The following is a 23,769-nucleotide window of genomic DNA, read 5'->3' on the forward strand; positions in this document are numbered from 1 at the left end:
TAAAGTAATTGTAATATAAACATAAATATAGAGATATCGGTGAAAGTATCGACGTGTGTTGAGTAAAAAGCGCTGACAGATGTAGTGTTAAAAAAGTAAATATTGGGTACATGTACCATTTCTACTTTTACGATGAGTGAAATTATGATTCGGTGAAGTGGACACTGAAAAAGATTGCGAAATGGAAAATTCAACACATGTTTTAATTAAGTTATTTATTTGACATTTAGAACCGCACCGATTATATACTAATGTTATTAGGAATTACATTTCAGTGCTGCACATGCTCCTTTATATCCTATTTAGTATGTTTATTTCTTTAAAGAAATTCATTATGTTTTGCTGAAATAAGGTCGATAAAATCACCGGCAACGATTTCACTGACAACAGATTTAACTGGTAATAAGAAATGTGAAATATTTATTGAAGGAGCAGCCATAAAATTTAAATGCATTTGATATTAAAAAGAAATGTTTGAAAGTATAGTACGGAAAACATAAATAATCGATGATTATCTAGAAAAGGAGAAATCTTATATATTTCAGTAACTTTGAAATACGTTGTCAAGATCAACATTCGAAATAACTTTTTCCTGTATATGACCATCTTAATTCGGCCTTAGTTTCGGAGATACAAAGGAAAATGTGTTTAAGAAAATATATTCAACTACTTTCTCTAATTATATAATATTTTGAATTTGTTGAGCTCCACAAATTCGAGCCTCAACATGAGCTCTGATTTAATTTCGAATGAACGACTTTAAGTCTGTATGAGACGATCGATTTAAGAAAAATACACCCCTTGTATAAATATGTTGTTTATTCTAAATGTGCCTTTAGAACTCTAATATTAATATAAAAAATAATTTATAAATTTTATTAGTTTATCCTATCGTGGATCATCAAATGAATGCACAAGCTCGCTAAAATTTTATATAACCGCCATTTCTTAAAATTTTAATGTTTTACATTTAATAACTAAACTTATTTTTAATTAATATAATAGGGTATCTAATCCTAGTTTTCACCTTTAATCTTTATAAATCTTCTTTGTTCTATTAATTAATTTGTATAAAATTATTATATTTCACTAATATAACTTTATTTTAATTAATTCCTATTTTTAATTTATTATTTATCTAAAATTAATTTTTAAATTCAGTATAACCGCTATTGCTAGCATTAAATTTAAATTTAATAAAATTATTTACCATCTAAAACTTTCATTCATAATTGTAGTATTTTATATTAATTCACTTAATATATTATTATTGGAATTCTATATTTTAAATAAATCTTATATATATAATTAATAATTAAATTACTTTTTAAATCTAAAATTAAAATTTTGTGAAGGCGATATATTAGAAGTTTGAATTGAGACGATAGTTTAAACTTGATACGATTGATTGATTCGATAGTTTGGACGATAGTTTGAACTTGATACGATTGATTGATTCTGGTACCGATTAACAATGTTTGCGTTTGAGTCACGTCGGATGGGGTGATTTTGGCGGGAGTGATCCACTCGGATTGGTAAAATATTTGTAATTCGCAGTACCAGAGACATGCAGCACAACGAGGAGGAAAACACCGTCCGTATGTACCTGCGGGGACGACCCGTCGTCCTCTACGTTCCGACACCTTTAATGGAGTCCTACGACCTTCACAAAGTCAGCACACCGCCCCAAAGCAAACTGAAACTCGACTGGGTATACGGTTACCGAGGCAGGGATTGTCGAAGTAATTTACATCTTCTACCAACTGGAGAAATTGTATATTTCGTCGCAGCAGTGGTGGTCTTGTACAATATGGAAGAACACAGCCAAAGACATTACCTGGGTCATACCGACGATATCAAATGGTAGGTTAATTGAATTCATGCAGATCTACGTCATTTATCTTTAGGGGTAGACCACTTTGCCCAGTTCGAAAACTACTATATCTTTGATAGAAACATATACCTATAAGCAGTAAATATACACAAATTTTTCATTGAAAACAAGTGCAGTGTTAAACAGTATAACGCAGTGTTTCCTAACCTTTTTTGTGCCATGCCCCACTTAAGCCTTTCTAAAATTCTTATACCCCCTATGTAACGTAAACATAACTTTTAATAGTCAAAAATTTAATTGTTCACTGAAGAAACTTAAATGATAGTTTTCACAATGAAATCACTAGAAAATTGTTGAGGAAACACAGTAAGTGTATTTTCAAAACATATAATGGAGAACCGAAATTCAAGTAGGAAATAATTTTAATGAAAGATTTTTCTATATTATTTTAATTATTAGTAATTATGGACGTTTACCCAGCTCGAGTAGCGACTGAGAATCGCTATACGGTTAACTTAAACTCTGGACGAGTCCATTTTCGAATTGCCCCTCTTAACAATCAAATTGCCCCCCTGTAGGGCGTGGGCCCTACGTTGGGAAACACTGGTATAACGCGTGTAACTGGACGATGCATGTTATTCTTGATGATCAGATCTATGAAACATGATTCGAACCAAAGCCGGCTCTGTTCGTACATATAACTCTTACCCCAGTGCCGTCCCGTGAGACTTCTTGTCATCGGTGAACAGTACCTATTCTGGAGGTTACCCCGAAAAAAATTTTGAAAAGTCTAGTGTATAACTTTTCTAAAACCGGACATACTTCATTGTGTTTTCAATGTTATTTCAGCATAGCAATTCATCCCAACAAATTAGTGGTAGCCACTGGACAAGTATGCGGAACTGATAGACGAGATGCGATGGTAAGATACGATGATACTATATGTATATAGGGGGTTCAGAAAATGAAACATAGCTTTGTTTGGCCAGAGTGGAACGGAGCCCCACTTCAACTCACACGTACTTTTGGCCTTAGCATATTATTGGTCGAAGCGATCATATCTACTAATTGGGCTCGTGTAAAACGAGAGAGCCGGCAGTATGTGAGAAGCGTCGTGCATGAACTGCATCGATTACCTTATGGCGGGGGCCATAAAGGACCCGCGCGAAGGTCGGGTACTGTATACGTGGGTTGGAGAATAGCACATGCATGCTAAGGAGCCAGCTAGGCTCGTCCTGCGCGGATTGGCTCCACCAGGCCCAACGGAGAAACTGCTGTAATACCGACGTCCCGAATCGAAGAGGTCACGTGCCATGTCTATCCCCTTAACCCGTTCGATCAGCAACGGAAGCTTTCTTTTAGCTTCAATTAAATAAAAAAAGGCCTGAGTGGCTTTAGTCAGTGAAAAGATATTAATAAAAAAAGGCCTGAATGGCTTTAGTCAGTGAAAAAATATTAATATTAAATTATTTTTTGGCTCTCTAGAGTTCTGCCTGACTTCCAAGTATACAGTACCGGACCTTCGTGTGGGGCCTTTATGGCCACCGCTATAAAGTAATCGCCACAGTTCATGCACGACCACAATCGACAGTCCCTCTTTCACTCGCTGTCATTTTCTACGTTCGAAACGATCGGTAAACTTCTAACAATAGTATGAATTGCACGATGTAAGCGAAAGTTCGGTCCCCAGCGTTTCGCTTTCAATGAATCTTTACTGTAGTTACCTTTAGTATGCAGCGAGTGACTTTAGTCGCCTTTAGAAACGAAAGGGTCAATATAAAAAGTTAGACATAAGAATTAATCTAACGTTGATAATGCGTTGCTGTTTTTTAGCCACACATAAGAATATGGCATACAGTCAGCTTGACTACTCTTTCTGTAATTGGTAACGGGGAATTCGATGGATCGATTTGCTGTCTCTCGTTTTCGAAAGCAGACGGTGGGAATTACTTGTGTGCAATTGATGAAACGCCAGATCACAACATTTCTATTTGGGACTGGCAAAAGGGAGAGCGAGGTACCAAGGTGATCGAAACGAAGGTACAGTGTCGCTTTTTTTGTACAAGTACATACATATACTTTTAATAGAAATTATATTTAGATTATATACTATTAATGAGAGACCCAAAAGACACAGTATATTTTCTAACAAGGTTGAATTTTCAATTCGCTTTAGTCAATTAATATAGTGTCCGCTTTGTTTAATTATAATGTGCCATTTATGTATCACTTACGAGAACCTGAAAATTTTGGGTACCTGATACTCCAGTTCAAAGTGAATTAGATACAGTTTTTGGTGAACACTTTCAATTCACGGTCATGTTCAATAAATTTCATCCCGAAATACAGTTCTCCAAATTTTGGGAACACTGAGTCAACCGAGATAAATTCCGATCGGATCCGAGGGCTAGGTTTCATTATATGCAAGGTGATGAGTGCCCATGAGCAAGATATTCGTTGTCAACTGTCAGCTATACAATTGAATGTGTAAAACTGGAACCGAATCATTTTATGAATGATCTTTATTTGTAACAGTGCTCCGTCGATACGGTGGTATGCGCTGAGTGGCATCCTCTGGAACGGACCCACATTGTATCCTGTGGAAAGGGACACGTGTCCTTCTGGACTCTCGATAACGGAGACGTTTTATACAAACGAATGGGCATTTTGGAAAGCAGGGAAAAGCCGAGATACTTCACTTGCGTGGCTTTCAGTCAAAATGGCGATGTCCTTACTGGTGATAGTAATGGTAACATCATCGTTTGGGGTAGAGGTAAGAAAAATTTTCATTTTGATTTCTTAAGGAAATTTTTGAATGGCATAATAAAGCCCGAAAGAAAGCGTAGTTTTGATGAACTATTTTCGAAATATACAAATATCACTAAAATATTATTGATAGGGCGTTCAAATGTACATATTATAAATAAAAATTATTCTTTTGGGAAAACTATTTTTTGTCATAACTTATACTTTGTTATTCAATTTGATACGAGAGAGGTATTAGAATAAAAAAAGAGAAAATAAATATGCCATTCTGTTAAAAAAAAAAGAAAATGAATAGGTTCGCATTATTACTTTAGCAGACGTCACTAGAAACTTGGGTATGTATACCAAATAGTCAGCTCCATTGTCCCTGTTTTTTAACGAAAAAACTTAAATCGCTATTTGCTAGAAAACAGCTTTTCACACGTCATATGATTCATCCGATATAACCAACCTTCGTGCATTATTCGGGTTAAATTAGTCCAAAATGAAAATCCAATTGTTGTGCCCCTCGGTGTTTACTGTTGTTTTTGGGAGATTGAGGATTCGGGAGTCGTTTAAAGAATTAGAATCCACCGGACTTCGAACGAACAGCAAGAATGGACTTTATTAAAATGACTGTCTTAATCTGTCGCGGCCTGCCTTGACGCGGTCTTTTATCCTCTCCCTCTTCGGGAGTCGACCTACTATTGTTGCTTTCCGGAATTGATATGCTTATTTGTGCATTCCTTTAGCCGGGCGATGTCGGTTGCTCGGTCAGTTGTATTGGTCAATTTGTTAGGCAATCGCAAGTGCTATTCGGGGCACGACACAATATTAAATAATTTTTTAATTAGACATTATATTTACATAGAAAAAATCTCATCGATGTAGGAAAACAATAGAATATAATAATAAGAAAATGCAATGTACACTTGTCAGTGTACATTGCATTTTCATTGTCATGAGTCCCAGCGAAGTTGTCGCAGTGAAGTTGGCCACGCATTCATTCACCAACGCGGCGTGAATGCGTTAATGAATTTGTAGCCAACTTCACTGCGACAACTTCGATGGGACTCGGTGTATGTACTTGCTAGAACTAAATACATATACGGAAATCCCAAAGCAGCAGGGATAATTTAACACATGCAAAATCTTTGCATGTTTTTTGCATAATAGTTGTTTGCAAATCCATTTGAATACATATGTAATTAGAAATGATAATAATATGCAGTATATTTCTTCCTACTTTTTATTACATTTATAATCCTTTACATGTTTATAACGGTGAAAATGTTTCGTACAGGTACAAGTACTGTGTCTAAGATAGTAAGGAATATCCATGAAGGCTCTATATTTTCAATTTGCGTTCTGAAAGATGGTTTTATCGTTACCGGCGGTGGCAAGGATGGTAAAATACTGTACTTCGACGATTCTTTAAATTCGACGGGAGAAGAAGCACAGGTAAGTTCTAAAAAACACCACGTATCGTTAGTTCAGGATAATGATATTCGTACACGCAGGGCCGGTTTTAGCAATATTGGTGCCCCGGGCAAGATTATCGTGGCGCCCATTCAGGGGCTAAAAAACGCGTCAGGGAAGATGTAGACATATGTAAATGTCGCAGCATATATAGCATATATGTAATATTAGATATGAGATGTAGATAGAGAGAAGAGACAATGAGAAAATATCGGTATATTCGCATAAGTACTGTACGCGTCTACTAAGTTGAGACTCGAGTTGTGAAACGTTCCTCCTACTCCTCACCTCGAACCTTTGGCCTGGCCCATTTGGCTTCGACCAATCCTTAGGAGTCTCAACTTAGTGGACGCGTACAGTACTTACTAGGGACACCGAGCTGCGGCGCCCCCTACAGATCTAACGCCCCCTACAGATCTAACGCCCTGGACGATTGCCCGACTGCGCACCCCCCTAACGCCGACCCTGCGTATACGTACTGTTCGTCCGTGAGAAGATGGCATGGCTAAAACTTGTAGAGATTTATGCCCTACTACCCGAGATCCCTTCCTCGCATCACAAGTATTATATTTTTTTCGTAATAGTGTTTCGCAATGTGTTTAATTTGTTAGATTGAAGATCATTTTGGAGGAATCCGAACACTAGCAGAAGGCAGAGGCTCACAATTGTTGATTGGTACAACAAGAAATTGCATTTTGCTCGGTGATGTAGGAATCGGATTCAATCCAGCCATGTTGGGACATGCCGAGGAGGTTTGGGGCCTGGCTGCTCATCCAACTTTACCACAATTTGCAACAGCTGGCCATGATAGGCTATTGCAAATGTGGGATAGTCTCAGTCACACTGTTGTCTGGAGCAAAGATATTGGGGTTAGTATAAACAAGTGCACTACTACTCTAACTAAATAAAAAGGTAAACGGTTATTAGTATTAATATTTACTAAATAATTTTGTTTGCCCCAAAGAACCACTTTAAGTAATTTCACATCTTCAATAGCTATGAAGAAATTTTATATTGGTGTTATTTCTTTGGTGAAGTTATAAAACAGCCCCCCTCCCAAGATTTCGATGATTTTTGACTATGTTGTAAAATTCAACACTTTAAGTAACTTTTTTCCTCTAGCCGATCTAGTCATATTTTCGAGAATATGAAACTAAAATTAAATAGAACAGCAATAAATAAAAAATTATTTCACATAGCAGTTCTTATTGATTTACTCTATACTTCATGATTACAACAAATATTACAATGCATTTACATATTCTTTTAATCTTTCCGAAATTGTGAAAAAATTAAGCTTATTGAAATTTATGATACGGTATTTAAACAAGATTTTTGTATGTTTAGGAACAGGCACAGAGTATTGGATTTTCACCAGATGGTAGTGTGATGGTAGTTGGATGCACCTCCGGAAAATGGTTAGCAATCGACAGTGAAACTCGAGAACTATATACTCACCACAGCGATGGAACAGAATCCATTCAGGTAAAATTTTTATTTCAGCGAAAACATATGTATAGTTGGTTACAAAAATATTTGGACGCCAATATCTAGTTTCGAATGTTATACTTTGTACTTCAAGTAAATGTACGGAAAACAGAAAAAATGTATTATGCAACGTTGCATTCTGAGAAAGCCGGAATGAATAATAGGAAGACGGAGGTATAAAAAAACAGATAGAAAAGTTCAGAAATTCGGTGCGATAAGCAGGTACATTCTTTCACCAAATTATTGTGCTGTTACGTGCGGCGCACGCTCGGGACACTACCGGTTTAAGTGTAATATGTTTGTATTGCTATTATATGAATGTAATATTTAAAGCCCGCTCTATACTCTCGGCGAGATGTTGATGACCCTGACGTCACAGGTGTAGTCCCAGAAAGAAGACGACATGTCACGGTCATTCCTTGTGCGAAAGCACAAGCCTGCAAGACACTGATTGTGAGTTCCGCACTGGCGGCCCCACCTCCTTGGAGCCCCGCTGGGCAACGTTTCGCCCCTAAATCTGTGCTTGCATGGAAACGGCTAAGTGGGCCGCTTCCCGAAAGGGACAGTCTACCGTTCTGATGATTTTTAACCCTAATCAGTTTGAGTGCGCCCCATTACCGGGAACAGTTATTTCTCCTCCAGGTGATTATTACGATGAAATAACTTTTCTGCCTGAAAGGCTGAAGGTCTTAGAAATGCATAAATGATCCCATAACGACGCACCATCAACAACAATCATGTTACAAGCTTCATTGATGGGACATCATATGTCCCAGACTGGGACAGCATATGTCCCGTCCGGTGTGAAAGGGTGAAGAATGGTGAATGGTGAAGAAGGGATTTTCCATGCCCGCCGTCCATACCATCTACGGACGTGACCTTTCGCAGTGGTCCAACGTCATCCAACACCACCTGGTATAAGCAAAAGCTTTGGTACAATAAAGCAAGCGCATGCGCCTCACCCAGTTCGGCGAGATGTCCCGAGAGCAGCCGAGTATGAAAGTGTAGTGTTGTGAATGTGCTCGTATTTCCTCGGCCTTCCTCGACTCTCCACGTCAGTTCTCGGCTCGATGGCGGTAATTTTAACCCAAGTCAAAACGATTTTCTGGCAACGTTGTCCACTTTAACTGAATGTAGTAATAAACTAATAAGTGAAATGAGAGTGTAGAGGATAGATCTCGTATAGTTTCTCGCCTGAGAACTTCGGCGAGAGGCTCTCGCTGAGAATGTAGAGCGGGCTTTACGATAGCTGATCACAAAATTTTGGAAACTTATATAAAAATACATGTACGTTTTCAAATATATTAGTTACATCAGTAATGATTTTTATAAAATAACTGCAGTAAAATACATTAAATACTTGTATAAATTAAACAAATATAACATAATGTTGTTACATATTATGGAGTTTAATACAGCACAATAAACCAGTAATTATTATTCCCATACAATATTTACCATATTAGAAATAAATATACAATTACTTTTATAATATGTTTTAGGTCGTTCAGTTTTCACCAGATGGTACACTATTAGCACTTGGCTCCAGAGATAATTACATTTATATCTACCAAGGAAATGAAGATGCAACCAAGTACAGTCGAGTTGGGCGATGTATGGTAAGACTATTTTATGCATTAAAAGTTAATTGTTACACTGATAAAAAAACCATAAGTACTGACAAAAATCATTTATGTGAAAATTATTTAAATTAACTGAGTGTAGAAATATTTATGAAATATGTAGTTCTGTAGAAATGCTTGTATTAACATTTCATATCTGAAGATTCCTTCTACGCAATTTAATAGTAATGAAATTTAGAGCTCTTCATGTTATTGTGGCGGCATTGTCTTTGAGTCCACTAGCGAAAAGATCATCCTGTAGTTTCTATCGAGTTCTGTGCATTACAAAAGAAGGTGAACTTGTAGGAAAGACGCTTCCTCTCCGATTTCGATAATTTTTTAATTCGACATTTCAAGCAATTTTTTTCCTTTAACTTATACGTCGGACTCGTTTACTTTCCGAGATATTCGTGAAAGAATATCGTTATCACTATAGTGAATTCTGTCTATTATTATTTCTGTAAACAGCAACACTGGACCCGGCAATCCCCTATATAACGAATGAATTTAAAAATCAAATTTAACTTATTGCAATAATTCTGAAGTGCATGGCCGCCATTAGGCGGCCAGAATATTGATTTGACCTAACCTAACCTAATCTACACGGATAAGAGAAAAAAGTTGATCAAAATGTGGATTTTTATAATATACTCAACCTAAGAAGTAGAATAAGTTACGTTAGATTAAATTAATATTTCGGTCGGCGTTAAGCGGCTAATCACGCAAGTCAAAATTCAAAATTATTGTAGCCATGTTTGATTTTTAAATTCACTCGTTACATAAATGGTAGCCAGATCACGTGGTGCTGTTGACAGAAACGGTATTGGTAAATATGCGAGGGTCACTTGCCGACGTAAACACGGCCACGAACGTATACGTACAGACGCAATTTAATGTAGTAGTACAGATCCGTGTTTAAAGGAGCCTTGTGGGGCTAAAAGCCCGCTCTGCCGGTCCTAAGTTTTCACTTATACCGGCGGTGTTAAAGGGCGCTATTGCGCTATTAAATTCACTCCCCAGCAGCCACCTCCCAACCAAGTGGCGCCGGGTTAGTCATTGCACTCATGGGCTGGCCAATCATCGTACTGGTACGGAAGGCCCACTTGACTCATTGTCGGCGTGTAAGGAATTTTGGTTTAGGACGCTTTTACTTTAACAAACTAACCTGAGTGGATTAGCAACTACACCCACCAGGCGCTTCACGCCCATAGCCAGAGCCCCATTTGCTACCGAAATAGCCCGGTACCCGGACCACACCACGAGGAGGAGGGGTTGGCACATGACACCGCTGGGGCTGGCTGCAAGGCCCCGAACGGCACCTTTGTGGTCCTAATGTAGTAGTACAGTAAAGATTTGATAAAAGCGAAAAAGATCTGTATGATAAATGCGAAGAACTGATCCCCACCACTGGGGATATACCTCTTGAGATGCCACAAAGTTCGCTTGCCGAATAGTGTAACATGGTCTGGGATCGGATTTATTAGTGGGGTAATACTAATGCAACGACCAAACTTTATTATTTTTTATTTTTCTTTCACTCGCTGTCCTTTTCTACGTTCGAAGCTGTCAGCAAACTTCTAACGCGTTTTTCGCGAATATCTCCGACACTATGCGAGTGCGACATATAGGCGAGAGGAAAAGAATTGCTGAAAATATTGAATTTTACAACATATTCAAAAATCATCGTGATTTTCTACAAGATCACCCAAAAGAATAATTTATAAAACGCTAATACTGTTTATATTTGTTACATTGGTATCAGTATTGTTCAGTACGCTGTACAACTTGCTTGTGTGTATCGTAAAGTAGTTTATAATTATGTCGTACAATCTGTAATCATCATATTTGTACATAGAACTTTTCAAATTTATTAAACATCAAATATTTATTATTTTTTATTTTATTATGCGAGTTAAATGTGTAGAAACGATTATACAATTATTAGTAAAATAATAGTAAGAATTTGTAATAAAATCACAAACTTTAGACATTTTCTTCTTCATTTTTAGCCAAAGCGGATGTGCAGGCGTGGAGTAAGACATAGGTTTAATTACATAAAATTGAAAAGGAGACATTATATTACATAATATATTATTAGGTACAAAATATTGTATAATCAATTATTAATCATCAGAGTAAACGTATAATTTGTAACATATCAATAAAAATCTTTATAAAATATGTATAGTTAAAAATATAATGTCTCTAAAAGTAGTATGATTGTCACGTAGGAGTAACAATATTTGCTTACAGACTGCTTACCTCAATCATGCACCGCACTCATTATTTGCACAAAATATTGACATTGTCTTTGTCGTAACGGTTTTGGGTTTGTTTGATTCTAAACCGCTTCAAAGGAAACTACTAACATAACTTTTAATTTTAGTAAATATAAAAAGATGTTTATAGTTTAAAGAAGCGTCGCAAAAGTTAGGGCAGAATATTTTTTGTCGATCTAATGGAAACTATTTATTTCAGGGACATTCCAGTTTTATAACTCATCTGGACTGGTCAGTGGATGGACAATATTTACGTAGCAATAGCGGAGACTACGAGCTACTGTATTGTACGTAAATTAAGGGATTTTAGTAAATTAATAGCTTAGAAAAATTTGAATCGCAAAATGAAATTAAACACCTTTAATAACTATAATTAAACAATATGAGTTTCGTTAATGTTTAGTTATATTTTATTCAAAGAAGGGTACATATTATGTACTAACTTAAAATATGTATTTATCTTTTGATAAAGATATAAAATAGAATGTTTTAAATATCTATTAAAAGGTGTCTATAAGTAATCTCATTTTGTTCTTCTTAAGTTGTGCTTTATTTAATATTTTGCAAAATATAATTCCGTTTTATGAACGATTTTTGTAAGTAAAAGCAGTGATTTATCGCACCTTCATGCTTTGACTGCGCACTTTGTTTGTTAAATTAGAATACAAATCTATAATAGTTATTTATAGGAACAGAAATGTTAAGGGTACTTATTGTTAGTACCCATCAATGAAAAAGCAGTAAAAGCAATAATTTTGTAAGTCCTGAAATATTTTAACCGTTTGAGTGCCACGGGTTTTAGCAAAAATCCGGTCGAAAAATGCCACGTGGCGCGATCGCGCTTCTTCTGTTTTATGTCACAATGCGTTATAACCCGCGGGCCGCAAGTTAGACAGGTTTGGGTTAATCATTAACCTAACCTAACCTAACCTAACCGTTAATGCATGAATCCTCTCGCTAGTGGACTCAAAGGAAGTGCCGCCACACCAGTATGAATGGACCCAAGCCCTTTTCTCGACGGGGGTGCATACTGTAGCGGTGTCCGTGAAAAGGTATCGATGACAGAAAAAGGGCTAGGGCCACTTTATGCTATTGTGGCGGCACTTCCTTTGAGTCCACTAGCGAGAGGATCACCCTGTAGAAAAATTAAAGAGTCAGTGGTTTGTATTCTTAAACATTAACAAAAGCAAAGACATTACTTACGTCATATCTTTATATTGTCATAAAACAATTCGTAACATATCCATCACACTGCAAGTAGAAAATTATATCAATTGAAATCGTCTTTCTTAACTTGTGTCATAAAATGTAGTTATAAATGCTTATGCCATATTTTTGTTGATGAGTTTGTGTGTTACAATATCTTGTCGTTACACAGGGAATCCTGGAGTTTGTCGTCAAATACCTCAATCATCTATCATGAGGGACGTAGACTGGGCAACTCATACTTGCGTTATATCCTTCGAAACTATTGGAATATGGCCCGAAGGTGCAGATGGCACAGACGTGAACAATTGCACTCGTAGCAACGATTCGAAATTGCTGGCAACTGGAGATGATTTCGGAAAGGTCAAGCTGTTCTCTTATCCTGCTTGTCAACCGAAGGTAATTTACACAATAGTATTTTCAAACAACAAAGGAAATATTAATTATGAGCGAGTAATTTAACATTTCATGATTATCATTTAATCATGACAGTTCATCCCTCGCTCTAATTGGACAGTGTTTTTCGTTAATAATTCAAAAATGAAGCCTTAACCGACATTTTGCCGAAGGAAAAAGTTCTTCAGAATCACTTCAGAAATCATCCCTCCAAAGCAGGGCTCGGAATTAACTGTTCTTTTTGGCCAGTTTTCAAAGGCTACGCCCTTTCCCTCCCGCCGCTGGCCGTGCCCCGCGCGAGGGCCTTAGTCCTCGAAGCACCTCAGGCGCGTGTCGTATGAATCGCACCATATGGGTGATGTGAAAACCTATTGATACGAGTGTAGCCCCAATGCGCCCTGAAAAGTTCATACGGCACACACCTGGGGTGCCTCGAAGACTAAGGCCCTCACGCGGACACAGCGAGCGACGTAAGGAACGGGGCGTAGCCCCTGAAAACTTGCTGAAATTCCGAGCCTGGGACACCCTGTATATTCGTTGGCAATGTATAGTGAGTGATAAAAATAAATGAATTTGTTTGTTTCAGTCGTTGTGTCATACGTACGGTGGCCACTCCAGTCACGTTACAAATGTATCGTTCCTCCAAGACGACACACGATTGATTTCCACCGGTGGAAGCGACACCAGCGTTCTTCAGTGGATTGTAAATTACTAACTTTACCTAACCGAGGATGTGCACATCAAATCTTTAAAACTTTTTTCAATAAAAGTACAAATTTCAAGAAAAGTCAAATTTCTCTTATACCGATAACAATCCAGATTGCCTTCACAGAGTTAACAGACAGGAAGTAAAAAAATAAATAAATGCTTTAGCACAAAAGTAGTGCAATTACCAAAAGAAACCCTGAAGTTGAAGGAGGTAGTCCAAAAAGTTTATTTTTTAAGGCGATATTCACGAAGGAAATGCACTATTACTATTTTAAAGCTTTGAAAACCGATGCTTTTTGCATGAAAATTAGTACTATTGACACATCGAATCGATGGCATTTTTCTCGATTTACTTTATCGACTTGAAATATCAAGCAGGTCGCTACCGTGACATAACGAGGTCGTAACTTCAAGTATTCAGGACAACACACTTGTTTTGTTTTAAGGTTCTGTTTCAATGTATTGCATAAAATACTGTACATGGATTAGCTAGTGATAGAAACGCGAGTTTGATTGGTGGTAGCGTAATAGATCCACCATTTCAGCTACAATTGTATCGCCGCTCCAGAAGAACAATGACACAACTGTAAAATTGCAGAGGATATAACCGGATAAGGTGATCAAAAATATTCTTGAACTAAGTTACACTCATAATGCGTCATTCAATAGAATATCCAAAGAGAACACTGTATGTACACCAATTTTCAACCTTTTATCGTAACTAAGAGAGTAGTAAAGAAGGAAGAATCGAAATTCCAGTTTCTGTCCTATTTTTTGTAATTAGTAGCATCCGAAAATTTTGTAAAAATTCTGACATATTGCAGACGCAAAGAGCATAGTATTAATTAATTAAGTTAATTCTATTTTTCTAACCGATAAACCATTTGTGTAAATGTTAATACATTTAAAACTACTTAATAAATGTCCTCATATTTATCGTTATAAATATTCGTTTGACCTTATCAGTTTCACATGCAATTCTAACGTGGAATGATCCCAAACCCGGAAATTCAATTTGTAGAACATTTACGTCTTAAAATTATAAAAATAATAAATCTTAACAGATGTATTAATAATTTAGTTGATAAATTATTGTAATATAAAAATTGTAACCAAATAAATTGTAATAATAGTAGTTTAACAAAATTATACAAAATATTCCCGCGTGAAGGTAACCAAAATAATAAATTTCAATAGTCACAGCAATAATTTAGTAAATAAAATAGTGCAAAATAAAGAATTATAATTAGGGGTAGACACGGGTAATAGTAGCGCGTTGACATTACCGGCAAAAATGGGCATAAACATGGGTTTACGCGCTTACGTTATTCGTCCTTGTATGAGAACATTTAGGGCTGGGTGAGGGCTTATTCGAAAGAGGAAGGTCCAATGCATACCGCTCAACTCATGTTTCAGTGGGATTATGTTCATGTTTAGTAATATAAGCGTCCAAAGTAGAGGTAAAAAATCGACAAAATGCATTCGCGAAATCGAAGCATTTTTATGCCACTAAAAGAGTGCTGTGATTGAAATCATGAGTTGAGCGGTCTAGCCACAACCCTTACCTATAAATTAAGATCTATTTTGTCTTCATTTGTTGCGAAATAAGGACGAATAACGGATGCCCGTAAAAGCATTCTCACAGACCAGTTCCGCCATTTTGTGGATAATACAGAGCAATTCATGTGACAAATTCAGTTCAGCTAGTAGTTATAAGGTGGCGTCTAACTAAGAAGGCTGCCGATTTGGAATCGCGTCAGCGAAATAGTGTGAGGGAATAGTAGCGAGGGGAGAGAAGAGAAGGAGCCGAGGTCTCTTCATTTATTAGTTCTAATAGTACATTTTTATGCAGAATGTTTCAAGGAGTTGATACGAGTAAAGAAAGAAATCCAATTCTATTTAAACAAAAAGTGCATGTGCATTTTTTTAGTGCATCATTACATTCACGAAGAAAATAAAGTCATAGAAAAATAAACATTATCATTGATAATGACAACATTGAACTTTTACATGAACAGCTTTTTCCTATCTCTTACCAAATTCAAGATATAACCCGTCCCAATTGCGTGATGCACCCTATGCTTTTATGAATTAAAAAATTAAAGAAGCTAATAACTTTTTCTAAAAAAATTCTCAGATTGCACGTTCCTTCGGTTCTTCAGAGTAAGCATATATTTTTCAGCAGCGAGGCGTGCTACGGTGCGCTATATAAAATCCACACGTTCAGTCAGTCAGAATTTACCGGAGTGGGACAATTCTATCATTTAGGTTCAAAGAAGTATAGCATGATCACCATACATCTCACTCTAAACACGCGCCATTGTTTCGTTTTTGTTCTTCAGCCGTATTGTCGCGATGCCTCTGGCGAGATGAGCGATTGAATGTGTTTGTAAAAATACTTGAAGCGCTGTTGCCTTCCTAGATCGTGTTGTGCGCACGCTAGCTGAAAATTAAACCTATCAAATTCGTAACAGACCACGCAAGTGGCTCCACCAGGCCCAACGAAAAACTGCTGTAATACCGACGTCTCGAATCGGAGAGACCACGTGCCGTGTCTACCCCCTTATGTGTGGGGTGAGATGATAAAAAAGATTCCGTAGGTCGGCACGATACTCACTGTTGGTAAAGGCATATTCCTTTTCACCTACACCACACTATGCACGTCCAATACGAATGCGGCAGTTCTCCCAGTGGAGAGGAATGAGTTTTTCGCTTTCATCGTATTGATTTTTTTCGCTTTTATCGAATCTTTAATGTGTTATATATATTTCAATTTTCTTTATCTGTTTTAAAATTCTGACTGACGCAACTATCGAAAAAATCATAGCAGAAAGACTTAATTATCTAAAATATAGGAAATAAGGAAACATGATATGTGACTGTATAAAATACCAATACTTTATTTTTCAATCGAGTGTGCGTCACACCACGCACGGGATATGTACAAAGATTCGCCGTACCGTTCCTCGGTACAAACGTTTCGCGCATCTACCGATTAAAAATGATGCATTTTACGTGCTAGGTTTAAAAAGTAACGCATATAAGTGTGGTTGCTTCCATCATTTTCGTTCATCATCATCATCATCATCATCATCAACCCTTTCATATTTTTTCTTCTTTTTTTCGCTTTAAAAACTACGCATGCTGTTTCCGAGCGGTGTACGCGGTGCCTGAGGTATATCAGTGGTATTTTTATTGCGCTGCTTTGCATCCAACTAATCTGGGGAACAAACGACTGGTACAATAACAACAACAATAACAAATCAATGCGAGCTTTAAAAAAAAAACGTAGGTGCATTTTGTGTGAATTTCTGGCAGTGAATTAACTTCAACTCTTTCGACACGAATTTCATTTCAGGGTTGATTTTATATAAAATTTCGTGTCGAAAAAATTCAAGAATGCTTGCATCGAACAGGGAAAAAAGTGTGTAAAACGCGTGTGTTCTGTAATAACTAAAGGATCGCTGTGACGTTGATTACAACTTCTTTTTGTTCGCAAGTTTACAAGGGTGTGTCGCAAGCTCGTGGTGCTCTTATAAAGCTAAAAACCGAGGCGAAATAATGATTAGGAACAAGGTTTGCAAGTCTAGGCTCCCCATCGAGTTCCTTCTACCAAATGACATTTCCACTCTTTAAAATAGAGAAATTCGATAGTCTGTTTTCTTTTGTTCACCCTATTTCGAAATATGTCTATTAATTAATGAAGACTGAAAAAGCGAATCTAAATGTACAACTGTGAATAATTAATAAGGCTCTGAAACAAAGATACAAATATAAAATGAATAGATAAGAAACTTGTATCAAAAATGCCTGTTCAAATAAATAAATAGAAAAAGAATCAAGATCTTTCAAAATGAAGAAAGAAGTGCAAACGTAAATCTAAATAAAAAAACGCAAACGAGTATATATAAAATCTCAAATAAATTCTTTGAATTCTCTATTAAAATTCTCATTGTCCCTTAACACATTGAATGGCATGAGGTGATCACAAATGAAATATAATTGAATAATTAAGAAAAAAATTATTTTGAATAATGTAAATTTAAAAACTCCAAATATATTCCATCGGAACTAATTAATTTTGTTTTACCATATAAATTGAAAAGGTTCAAATATTCCATCAGAATTAATTGTTCTTTGCAATGTTGTTTTACATATCAATTGAGGGTTAAAATTGAAAAATTATTCAATTATATTAAACTCATATCAGGTGCAATTGAAGGGGTTGGATGTCAGAACCAGACATCTCCAGTTTTATTAACTTTATAAGAACAAATTGTTTAAAAAATTGTTTCTCAAACATATAATAGAATTTCAATTCCTATAAAAAATGTAGCTACCCGGTTCTTGCAACCAACCCTTCGTTAACCTTCCACAACATTCAAAGTATCAATAAAAAATAAAAAAGCATGAATCAAAAGAAGTAGATTTTCAATTTCTCTTTAAAGCAGAAACTGGCAACAATAACCGTGGAAGTATTGCATGGAAAAAAAAACTCAAAATATCTTCTATCAAATCCCATTTTCTCTAGGGAAGCCTGATCACACCACGGGTGTCTAGAAAACGATGCAAGATTAAAAGAAATACACAGGTGCGTGCACGTAGGACCTCCTGAAGAACGGCTACTACTACTGCTAGTGGTAGAAGTAAGTGAATGGTCAGCCACGCGTACCAGCCGGCATTATCGTACGTTTATATTACTCGATCTGCTACGTTGTACTAAGATTTGGTTACTGAAGAGTATGCTACTAAACTAGTTCGCTTTGTGGCACTGGGACATCTCCCATTTGTTAATCGGAATGCGGTTTCGATCGGACGAAAAACACGGTTATCTTTTTCCAAAAAAATCTAAAAAAAGATCAAAACACGTGTTTTCCGAATTTCGTCCTCTCTTTCACTCTCTCTCTATCTCTCTCTCTCTCTCACGCACTATCGACGTTTTTTTTTAAGTACTATTGAGTTAATATATATATTTTCTTTTGGATGATGCTTGGACGTTGCCTCGACCTCTGTCGTTCGATAACTGTCTCCTTTCATATTTTTGTTATATGCATATTAATCTACTGTATAATTATTTTGCGATCTAGACAGACGGATATACGGTTAAATGTTTCACTGTCAGGATTTATAGGTACGATTATATAAATGCAGTAGTATAAACTGATCGAACGATAGCAGTGGAGGCGGAAACTCTCTCGGTGCTGGAGGTTTGATTTTTGGCGTAACTTTTTGTGACTTTGGGTTAGAAACTTCTTTCAAAGACTGTTTGCGAAAAGGATTAGATGAATAAAGATTTGATGAAACTTTTTTTTATTTCGATCCTCATACTCCGATTATTTTTCTCAACTTCGAGTTTCTTCTTTTTTTATTCGGGCAGTGTTTGAACATTCATCGAATGTAATTAATTTTCACGAAATTATATTCGTATATTTATTCAAACTACTTTGGCCTAATTACGTTATGTATTTCGACTTTGTACTATTAGTCCTCGACTCTCCGTCGAGCGGCTCTTACATCGTAAAACTCATCGTAATTCGCGATTAAAATTAACATAAATAAACCCGAGTAACTGTGTGCGAATAGAGCAATTTTAGAACGTGAATGATTTTTCTTTTTTTAAATACAAATGTTTTAAAGGAGCTCTGAAAGTAGTAGAAATACGCCTGAACGATACATCAATCACAGCACCGAAGAAGTTGTATTTTATTTCTCGAAAACGTCCGCTTTTGTTTCGCGATTAAGCTCCCTTGTTACGTTCTTTATCTCTCGGTTCTCGATTTTCTTTATCTGCCACCTTAATCGTCGCATTATCTTACACGGACTACGTGGATTACTCTTGATCGTACGCCTCGTATAGCTTACCTACATATGTACAACCGCGAATATTGGGGAAAAAGAGCCCGTGTAAAAAATTGGTTTTGAAGAAATAATTGGTTCATTAGGTTTTTTGATCGATCAATTTGGTACAGAAATTTTATCAAACTGTTTGATGATCAAACAGTACAATTTCTGCAATTTGCTTTAAATACCGATTTTAGAAAAATTTGTTCAAATGGAAATAGAAGTTTGTTTTAATAAGAACAGGTTTGAATAAGAAATTCAGGCTTTGAAAATAATTTTGAATGTTGAAAATGGTAGAGAAGTTTAACACATTGACTGCAACAGTAGAAAAGGTCATAATATGTAGTCAGACATATTAAGAATGTAATTATTAAGGAGATTGTTGGTTAATTTTCAAATATATACTTTAAATTGGTACTTTGCATTATTGGTATAATCCTAGAATTATTTAACCCTTGGACGACGGACCATGGAGAGAGCCTCAATTTAAATTTAATTTTGTATTCCATATTTTTTCAGCTCTTTTAAAAATGAAACTATTTAGTTTAATAATTAAACATTTACATGTGCTTTGTAAGTTTGTTGTTCAAGGGTTAAAGTTTACCTTATTCTTTTATGTTAATAATTATTCCACCATGGCAATCAAAATATTAATCATACAAAGATGAAATAAATACTATTAAAAAAGAAACTAATTAAACAGTAAAATCATGTTTCGGTAATAAATATTTTAGCAGAAATGATCGAAAACTGTTCTTATGAAACAAGCATTGATTTCTATTTAAAGAATAAAATTGAATTTAAAGGAAAAACAATGTTCCTATTCAACTGTATCAATTGATTGGTAATTTCAAAACCAACTCTTTACAGTATCCTTCATCCCCGTTTTCACAAGACGATAAAACTGACACACAAGAGCGTACACATACCCACACATCCACACATCCACACGTCGCGTTTAGTCGCGCATTGTGGGCTGGCACAACCGATCTTAGGAACCGAATGGAGTACGCTACGGGTCGCGCCACAGCCCTCGGGATAACTCATTTGGATAAACAATTAACATAGCGTAAATACAAAAAAGGGAACTACATTCTATCGATCTAAAACACCGTTTCTATTACACATGCATACGTGTACGCAATAATAAAGATAGATTTATATTATAGGTTCAGACATGGACTTATAGTTTTCTATAAAATTGTATGGAACTTTGCATTCCATTACCTTCAACAGGTTTACATGAATATTTGCGTGACATTTAAATTTCCATAGGAAATTATTATATGTGTTACAGTAGACACTCGTTATATTGCCATGTGAGTGATTTGATTTCCACAGGGATTTTCAATTATATTATAATTTTTAATTATCTATGAAAATGATATACTTCTATCTCTCTTCTTCCTCTAAATAAGAGCTTGGAAGTTTGATAAATTTTCCATTTCTACAGCCCTGCTTCAACTTCTTCTCCCCCTCTACAGTCCCCTACATAGCAATATAACGAAAGTCTACTTTTTTAGGAATTTTTCTACACACTTATCTAATTAAAAATAATATCATAGAATGATTGGGAAATAGTAGAAATAAAAATACAATCCAATGTCTGAACGTGTAATATAAACTAGTCTTAATTCATACCCAATCTTAATCCGCACTTTTCTTCTCTACACCATGTGTCTCTCCCTCACACACGCACTCACACGCTCACACACAGACACATTTCGTGTACCATATATATATATATGTATATATATACTCATTTTCTTCCTATGTATACCTATGTACAAAACACTAAGTGACTCGACATGACTATGTGCATTTCTTCCCTTTCTTTCCCGATTCTCTCATTAATATATCCCTATCTTGTTTAGTCTCACAGAGGAGTTATAATCCGCGTGTTCCTCTTCCACTTTTCTTCTCCTTCTTTTTTTTTTTAATTTTAAATTCACGTTATAACATTCTCTGGTGTGGTTCGTCGTCCGGCTAAAAATTAAGTGTATAATTCTATTACGAAATAGATGCGTAAAGCGTATTGCATTGCCTTCCCCCAACAGCACGCCGCCTTCCGGTCTCTTCAGCTAATTCCCCGTCTTGCTGATATATCTTCGTTCTTCGTTCTTCATCTCGTGGTCGCTGAACTTCGTGCAATAAAGAAAATCATTCGCGATTTTCACGTGCACAGGGTTCTCCTTAAAGAGACGCATTTTCGAAACGATTTACAATCATTTACAATTCATCCCATCATTCTTTTTTATACTATTCAATTTTTTTTAATTTTAAGTTTGACCTTAGATTTTGACCAACTTCCTTTTTGTATCTCTTCGCGAAATTTCACTTGTTCATTTTTACAATAAATCACCGATCAATCATCGACCCTCTGTAATTTCAATTGCAAAGCGAATCAACGTTAACTTTTACAATGGTCTCTGTTTAACGTCGCAATCGCTCGGAGAGTTAAATTAACCTGAGTTCATCAGGTCTCACCCTGTCAGTTTTGAATTCTCTCCGAGAAATCTCGAATTAATTACAAAGAAACAGAGGGTCGATCAACGCTCGAACGAAGAAAATTCAACAAGTTTCGCACTCTCCCTTCGCGCATCTCTATATTCGAAACGAACATGACAAAAAGAAGTCTGTGTAAACTATAAGATCGTGATTCGAGACAACGCGTGTCTCTGAAGAGAACAAAAAAAAACCGATACCGACCGCGAGGATCGGCCGCATCTTTCGAATAAAAACGCGTAACAACTAAATAACAAAATAACTCGTTTACGCCGTCCGACCGTTCCACGTGTAAAAACAACTGATTTCTCGCACGCGGGAAGCAAAATTGTTCCGGATCAGTTTCAGCAGTCGTTCGCTTCCCGGTTTAAAAAACTACGTACACAATTCGTAGATCTCGAGACTAAAAAGATAATCGCATTAGGGGTCCCTTGGCTTAAGAGTCTTCCGACTCGATGATCACCGATCGGTGTAACAAAAATGTTCATAACATCCCGTTGACAATCGAGAACGCATTCCGGTGAGGGCTTCGCCAGGATAACTCTCTTCTGGGGACCATTTTCTTTATTCGAACGAAGATGAACAATCGGTTTACGAGCACAATTCAATCGGTTATCTCTTTCAAGAGTCTTCTGTAACGTCCGCTCGATTCGATGTATCGTCTTCGTTTTTCTTGAATCGTTTATTCGCCGTAGGTCCGTCAGCGTCCTCGTCGCTGCTGGCTAACGCTGGCTCTTCGGTCTCCATTAGCAGAGAGTCACCCTGGCCAGAGTTTCCCTCAGCGGCGTCTCTCAAAAATGGACGTCCCTCACGTCGGTCGGAGTGCCCGCCTTCTCGTGTTCCAGGATCTTCTCCTGGCTGGTCATGTCGTCCCCCAGAGGTTTCTGCGGCGTCGAGATCGACATGCCGGATACTTGGTGGCTGTTTCCGCTGCCATCCGCTCCCACCGCTTCCGAGACCATCTCTTCGATCTGCTCCAGGCAACCCTGAAGATAGTCCTGAAACAAATAACGGTGGGTTAATTAGGAATTTCTTTTAGTCTCTTGAGTTTCTTAATTTTAAGAGGACTTTCTCAAAAAATCGCTTGAAATATAAATGATTTTGAGGAATTTGTTTTTTTTTTAAGTATACAAGATATTGCAAGAAACCTTGTTTATGTTACAAAAATATGGTTTTGTTGTAGTCTCATTTGTAGATAGCGGTTACTTACAAAATAGGGGATGTGCAAACGGTGGCCATTATAATTCAATGTAGGGTCTATTAAAATAAAAAAAAATGAAAAAAATTCTTAAACGTTATAAGGCAATATATACAGTTATTGACAAGAGGGTATTTCTTAACCCTCGAACTGCGGACCATGGGGAGACGCTCAAGAGGTCTTCGTTTTTTAAAATAATGGTGGATGTTGCGCCCCAGCCTTCTTCATTTATAATTGCGCGCTTTAGTGTTTTTTTTTTTTTTTTGAGTTTCGTGGGGCGCCGACTGGCGTCGCCTATTGTAACCTATGCTGGGCCCGTTTATAGGGCTACTTACCCATTGTTTTTCAAGATACGTCATGTTGCACCGGTACAGAAAGCGTAGTAACGGTATGTGTAAGATTATAGAAATGTGCAGTTGTAAGTGATAGTTTTATCTTACCTTTTATATTATGAGTTATGTATTACAA

The 23,769-nt window shown here is 36.6% G+C and overlaps 2 protein-coding genes across 12 annotated transcripts in view; one reads left to right on the top strand and one right to left on the bottom strand.

Annotated features, from left to right (window-relative positions):
- The window catches only part of LOC114875761 (echinoderm microtubule-associated protein-like 2), a 113,225-nt gene extending 98,392 nt beyond the window's left edge, over positions 1 to 14,833 (top strand). For 9 of the 11 annotated variants that reach the window (XM_046286640.1, XM_046286641.1, XM_046286637.1 and 6 more), the window contains 12 exons: positions 1,558 to 1,863; positions 2,684 to 2,756; positions 3,668 to 3,874; positions 4,370 to 4,607; positions 5,883 to 6,040; positions 6,670 to 6,927; positions 7,406 to 7,543; positions 9,049 to 9,165; positions 11,178 to 11,201; positions 11,647 to 11,734; positions 12,826 to 13,052; positions 13,636 to 14,833. In XM_046286640.1, the coding sequence (XP_046142596.1) occupies positions 1,558 to 1,863; positions 2,684 to 2,756; positions 3,668 to 3,874; positions 4,370 to 4,607; positions 5,883 to 6,040; positions 6,670 to 6,927; positions 7,406 to 7,543; positions 9,049 to 9,165; positions 11,178 to 11,201; positions 11,647 to 11,734; positions 12,826 to 13,052; positions 13,636 to 13,764 (1,963 nt within the window). In that variant the 3' untranslated portion in view covers positions 13,765 to 14,833. The remainder of the gene's footprint in view (positions 1 to 1,557; positions 1,864 to 2,683; positions 2,757 to 3,667; positions 3,875 to 4,369; positions 4,608 to 5,882; positions 6,041 to 6,669; positions 6,928 to 7,405; positions 7,544 to 9,048; positions 9,166 to 11,177; positions 11,202 to 11,646; positions 11,735 to 12,825; positions 13,053 to 13,635) is intronic. The other 2 variants (XM_029186417.2, XM_029186415.2) reach the window with 1 other exon arrangement.
- Positions 14,834 to 16,633: 1,800 nt separating this feature from the next.
- Positions 16,634 to 23,769, bottom strand: part of LOC114875760 (G1/S-specific cyclin-D2) — a 60,963-nt gene continuing 53,827 nt past the window's right edge. Inside the window, exon 5 of the mRNA XM_029186412.2 lies at positions 16,634 to 23,101. Coding sequence (XP_029042245.1) covers positions 22,895 to 23,101 — 207 coding nt within the window. The 3' untranslated portion in view covers positions 16,634 to 22,894. The remainder of the gene's footprint in view (positions 23,102 to 23,769) is intronic.

The sequence above is a fragment of the Osmia bicornis genome, chromosome 8 (genome assembly GCF_907164935.1).
Source record: "Osmia bicornis bicornis chromosome 8, iOsmBic2.1, whole genome shotgun sequence".
NCBI lineage: Eukaryota > Metazoa > Arthropoda > Insecta > Hymenoptera > Megachilidae > Osmia > Osmia bicornis.